Source organism: Salmo salar, chromosome 22 (assembly GCF_965601325.2).
Source record: "Salmo salar chromosome 22, fSalSal1, whole genome shotgun sequence".
NCBI lineage: Eukaryota > Metazoa > Chordata > Actinopteri > Salmoniformes > Salmonidae > Salmo > Salmo salar.
Genome location: NC_138312.1, coordinates 53,482,606 through 53,488,605, shown reverse-complemented (window position 1 = coordinate 53,488,605; position 6,000 = coordinate 53,482,606). Strand labels below are relative to the sequence as shown.

Below are 6,000 nucleotides of genomic sequence, written 5' to 3'. Positions count from 1 at the left end.
GTATTTATTTTTCATCAATGAAAAGCGTGCACTATTTCCTCATAAATAAGGGGTGTAATATTAAACTACAACCAACAATCGTTAGAAGTCTTATAGAAAATACAATGAAATGTACAGCTTTGACGACATTTATCTGACGCCTCCCGAGTGGCGCAGTGATCTAAGGTACTGCATTGCAGTGCTAGCTATGCCACTAGAGATCCTGGTTTGAGTCCAGGCTCTGTCCCAGCCAACTGCGACCAGGAGACCAATGGGGCGGTGCAAAGTTGGATACCATTTTTGGTCTATTAGATTACATTAAAATTCATCATCCAGAAGAGGTATGGCACCTTTGGTAGGGTTGGGTTATGTCCAGTTAGATTGACTGCATTGGTATTACAAATCAATGGAAATCTGTGATTGCTACATCCATTTTTGGACTTTTAAACTCATGACATATACACATTGATTCATTTTGAGATCCATTTAATCAACAAACAAGAAGATTTTAAATATATATTTTAATGACAGGCAGACTAAATAAAATAATAAAATAAAAAAATAAAATGAAATTGCCAACATCATGACAGAAAAAATATGTTTCTCAATCATATTCAGTTTTTTTCATAATTTTCTTAGTAAATACAGCCATTTTCATGAAGTTGTTTTTATTTACAATTACAAAAGCTTACATTGAGGCCACATACATGATTACACATGATAAAATAATACAACTGTTTAAAAGGTAGCCCATGGTCAACACACTTATTGAAATTCGGCACTGCATACCCCTAACTGGATTCCATCTGCATCCACAATACAGTATATACAGTATGGTGTCGGTGAAAACGCTCTTTGGTGATGAAATGTAACTTCCTTATGTTATAAAATACATTTTACCAAGACAAATTATTATTCATGTTCTGAATCGTTCAGTGGGGTCTTCCTCTAACATATCCTTAGCATTATATAAAAAAAGTTGGATTTGTACGTAATACATTCGATAATGAGCACCGAGCTATGTTGGCATAGCCGTGCAGGTTTCTTTTAACAACTTTTGAGGATTTTACATTTTGTGGTCGTCACCTTTAAAGTTGTTTCCGCGGGTCACAAAAATCTAAATTAGCATGACACAAACTGAATTAAATGTTAAAAGGCTTTGAAAATAAAACGTTTGGTATATGCTCAGTGGCGTGTATTCATGAATGCAAAGGGAAGCCAGGCTTCCCCAAATATTTGACCAATACATCTTTCTTCTCTCTGTGTTTTCATAATTTTCCTTCAATTCACAAGTGGCTGAATCTCACTGGAGAAATCTCATCCGAGTGAGGGAAACAGCGCCCCTCTGTCTCAGTATGTTTCGCCCATGTATCTGATGCTGTCTGGAACAAAAGAGTATAACATGTTGACGCTGTAGCAATTGATTAATTGATGCCAGCAAGCATTTGTCCTCTCTTGATTAAAAAAATAAAAGAATTAGCCAATCATCGTTGCACTAAGCTCAACTGTGGGTTGTCCTGGTGCAGCAAAACGCCCCCCAAGGGAGGCCAGTTTAGATTTGGCTTCACACCAATAAAATCAGATTTTCTGGATTGCTTGTGTTGATGTACTGCAGTAGCTAGCTTGCTAAATTGGCCCTTTCCTAAGCCATGGATGGAGATGTGGATTTAGACTTGTGGTTTTGACTTAATTCTCTGTACAGGCCAATGACGACGATTCTGATCTAACCATAAATTAATATGTTGTACCACTGGCCTGAGACGATTGAAGTTCAATATGTAGCCTAGATGTAGCCTAGTAGGCTCATATTAACTAGCTAGCTAACTTAGCTGGTTCATTGTTGCCCATGCGAGGAAGTTAGGCTAGCAAGCATTTTAACTAGGTAGCCTATAACAACAAAACTAAAAGTGTACTGTATGACGGAGCCCTTGACCGTTGTGCCTACATGAAAGAGAGGAGGATGGCATTGGCGTTCAACTAGTCAGCCAGTTGGGTGAGTCCACATTTTTTGTTTTACTTGCATGCGCACACACACATACATACACACATACATACACTGACAGAAATCAATACCATGGACAGCCACATGATATTTAGCAACATTGATTGGACTAAATAGTTTTTGGTATCTTTAAGTTTGTCTTCAGTGTATTAAACTAAGCATACAGTGCCTTGCGAAAGTATTCGGCCCCCTTGAACTTTTCGACCTTTTGCCACATTTCAGGCTTCAAACATAAAGATAGAAAACTGTAATTTTTTGTGAAGAATCCACAACAAGTGGGACACAATCATGAAGTGGAACGAAATTTATTGGATATTTCAAACTTTTTTAACAAATAAAAAACTGAAAAATTGGGCGTGCAAAATTATTCAGCCCCTTTACTTTCAGTGCAGCAAACTCTCTCCAGAAGTTCAGTGAGGATCTCTGAATGATCCAATGTTGACCTAAATGACTAATGATGATAAATAGAATCCACCTGTGTGTAATCAAGTCTCCGTATAAATGCACCTGCTCTGTGATAGTCTCAGAGGTCCGTTTAAAGCGCAGAGAGCATCATGAAGAACAAGGAACACACCAGGCAGGTCCGAGATACTGTTGTGGAGAAGTTTAAAGCCGGATTTGGAGACAAAAAGATTTCCCAAGCTTTAAACATCCCAAGGAGCACTGTGCAAGCGATAATATTGAAATGGAAGGAGTATCAGACCACTGCAAATCTACGAAGACCCGGCCGTCCCTCTAAACTTTCAGCTCAGACAAGGAGAAGACTGATCAGAGATGCAGCCAAGAGGCCCATGATCACTCTGGATGAACTGCAGAGATCTACAGCTGAGGTGGGAGACTCTGTCCATAGGACAACAATCAGTCGTATACTGCACAAATCTGGCCTTTATGGAAGAGTGGCAAGAAGAAAGCCATTTCTTAAAGATATCCATAAAAAGTGTTGTTTAAAGTTTGCCACTAGCCACCTGGGAGACACACCAAACATGTGGAAGAAGGTGCTCTGGTCAGATGAAACCAAAATCGAACTTTTTGGCAACAATGCAAAACGTTATGTTTGGCGTAAAAGAAACACAGCTCATCACCCTGAACATACCATCCCCACTGTCAAACATGGTGGTGGCAGCATCATGGTTTGGGCCTGCTTTTCTTCAGCAGGGGCAGGGAAGATGGTTAAAATTGATGGGAAGATGGATGGAGCCAAATACAGGACCATTCTGGAAGAAAACCTGATGGAGTCTGCAAAAGACCTGAGACTGGGACGGAGATTTGTCTTCCAACAAGACAATGATCCAAAACATAAAGCAAAATCTACAATGGAATGGTTCACAAATAAACATATCCAGGTGTTAGAATGGCCAAGTCAAAGTCCAGACCTGAATCCAATCGAGAATCTGTGGAAAGAACTGAAAACTGCTGTTCACAAACGCTCTCCATCCAACCTCACTGAGCTCGAGCTGTTTTGCAAGGAGGAATGGGCAAAAATGTCAGTCTCTCGTTGTGCAAAACTGGTAGAGACATACCCCAAGCGACTTACAGCTGTAATCGCAGCAAAAGGTGGCGCTACAAAGTATTAACTTAAGGGGGCTGAATAATTTTGCACGGCCAATTTTTCAGTTTTTTATTTGTTAAAAAAGTTTGAAATATCCAATAAATTTCGTTCCACTTCATAATTGTGTCCCACTTGTTGTTGATTCTTCACAAAAAATTACAGTTTTATATCTTTATGTTTGAAGCCTGAAATGTGGCAAAAGGTCGAAAAGTTCAAGGGGGCCGAATACTTTCGCAAGGCACTGTATATAGCCTTGTTGATTTGATGATGTTTAAATGTTTAAGTTAAAATGGTGCTGAAATAGCAGAGGCAGTGCTCCTGATGTCTTTGTGCTGACTTGCGGTAACTCTGTGGTTCTAAATCAGTAGTTTAGTAAACTGTGGAAAACATTAACTTGCTTGACTATGCTGCAGGTGATTTAACTGTTTGTTACATGCAATATTTGCTTTGTGGACTTCACTGGACAGATGTTGCTCTCCGGTTTTGTGAAACAAACGTATGTGTAGTTGAATTTATTCCGCCACTGTGTGACTGTTGTCTTTTTGTTGTCACGGGCCTTATTGTATATCACGGTGGCGTATGAACGAATGGGTTATAGAGCAAACAACGCAATTATCAAAAGTGAGCCTGTCAGGTAGCCGGTAGCCCAGAGTCCAGCCTAGCTGATTCGATGCAATTTTCCTGATTCCTAACTTTTTAGATTTTTTACTCTGGCGTCCATTGATATAGTCACCGTAATTCTGGCCATCCTACAAGGGTAAAAACTCCAATAACTTGTGAACATATTATGAGGTTTGGACCATTTGTTTTCTTAGAGGATTATCTACACAATTAACATATTATTCTACCCATTTGTCAAAAGATGCGATTTTGACTTAACACCCTATATACAGTACATACGAAGGGGGGCAATCAGACAGTAGAATGACGGCATGGTATTTCTGGAGCCCGTGTGATTGTTGGTCACAATATAGATGCTCTTTACTGCTCGTTACTGCGGGCAGTCAGATCATTTCTTATGATGTCATTCACTGGAGAACAAGAAAGTGTGGGATAATGGTTAGGACAGTGTAACACATAGGCCTGTTGTACTTGTAGTTTACAAATCGCATTGACACTTATGCTCCACAAGGTGTCATATCATTGTTTTTTCCTAGCAACCACAGGCAGAAATCATCTTTGCAACAGGTACTCACTTTATTTGGTAGTGCTTCCTGTTTCTGTACTACATAAGATCAAATGGAAACTTTTCTCCCGCATCCTTTTGTAAATAGGGTAGAATGTACAGAGCTGTATGTGTTTTCCGACACCTACAGTATAAGCTAACCAAGGGCATTGTTTCCATGTTAAACCACATTCTGTAGCATAACTATTATAATGTATCAGCCCTGGGTTCAAATACATATGTATATGAGTATCTGGTAGTAAAATACTTTTTTCTGTGTATTTGAGCATTTTCAAATACACAGTCCAAAACAAGTACTCTTATTTGAGTATTGTAATGGTAATTTATATTTGAGAGTATTTTCAAATGCTTATTTCAAATACTATTTTCAAATACCTGGGTTAAATGCATGGGAGTGTATTTGGGTCAGTGTATTTCAGTATTTTCAAATACTTTGTAAGTGTATTTCCAAAAACATTAACAGAATTTAGCTTTTTTTGTTGTTTATTTTTAATGAATTTTAATGGTTATATATTGTCATTGATGTGTTAATAAAACAGAATGAATAAATTATACTGTAACGTATCATACTGTAACGTAACGTACTGTAACGTATCATACTGTAACGTATCGTACTGTAACGTATTATACTGTAACGTATCGTACTGTAACGTATCGTACTGTAACGTATTATACTGTAACGTATCGTACTGTAACGTATCGTACTGTAACGTATCATACTGTAACGTAACGTACTGTAACGTATCGTACTGTAACGTATTATACTGTAACGTATCGTACTGTAACGTATCGTACTGTAACGTATTATACTGTAACGTATCGTACTGTAACGTATTATACTGTAAAGTATCGTACTGTAACGTATTATACTGTAACGTATCATACTGTAACGTATCGTACTGTAACGTATCATACTGTAACGTATTATACTGTAACGTATCATACTGTAACGTATTATACTGTAACGTATCATACTGTAACGTATCATACTGTAACGTATCGTACTGTAACGTATCGTACTGTAACGTATTATACTGTAACGTATCATACTGTAACGTATCATACTGTAACGTATTATACTGTAACGTATCATACTGTAACGTATTATACAGTAACGTATCATACTGTAACGTATTATACAGTAACGTATTATACTGTAACGTATCGTACTGTAACGTATCGTACTGTAACGTATTATACTGTAACGTATCATACTGTAACGTATTGTACTGTAACGTATCGTACTGTAACGTATCGTACTGTAACGTATCATACTGTAACGTA

General features: G+C 37.9%; 1 protein-coding gene across 2 annotated transcripts in view; it reads right to left on the bottom strand.

Annotated features, from left to right (window-relative positions):
* Positions 1-458: 458 nt before the first annotated feature.
* LOC106583670 (nuclear factor of activated T-cells, cytoplasmic 2) overlaps positions 459-6,000 on the bottom strand; it is a 51,070-nt gene continuing 45,528 nt past the window's right edge. For both annotated transcript variants that reach the window (XM_045705441.2, XM_045705442.2), the window contains exon 10: positions 459-1,361. In XM_045705441.2, coding sequence (XP_045561397.2) covers positions 1,330-1,361 — 32 coding nt within the window. In that variant the 3' untranslated portion in view covers positions 459-1,329. The remainder of the gene's footprint in view (positions 1,362-6,000) is intronic.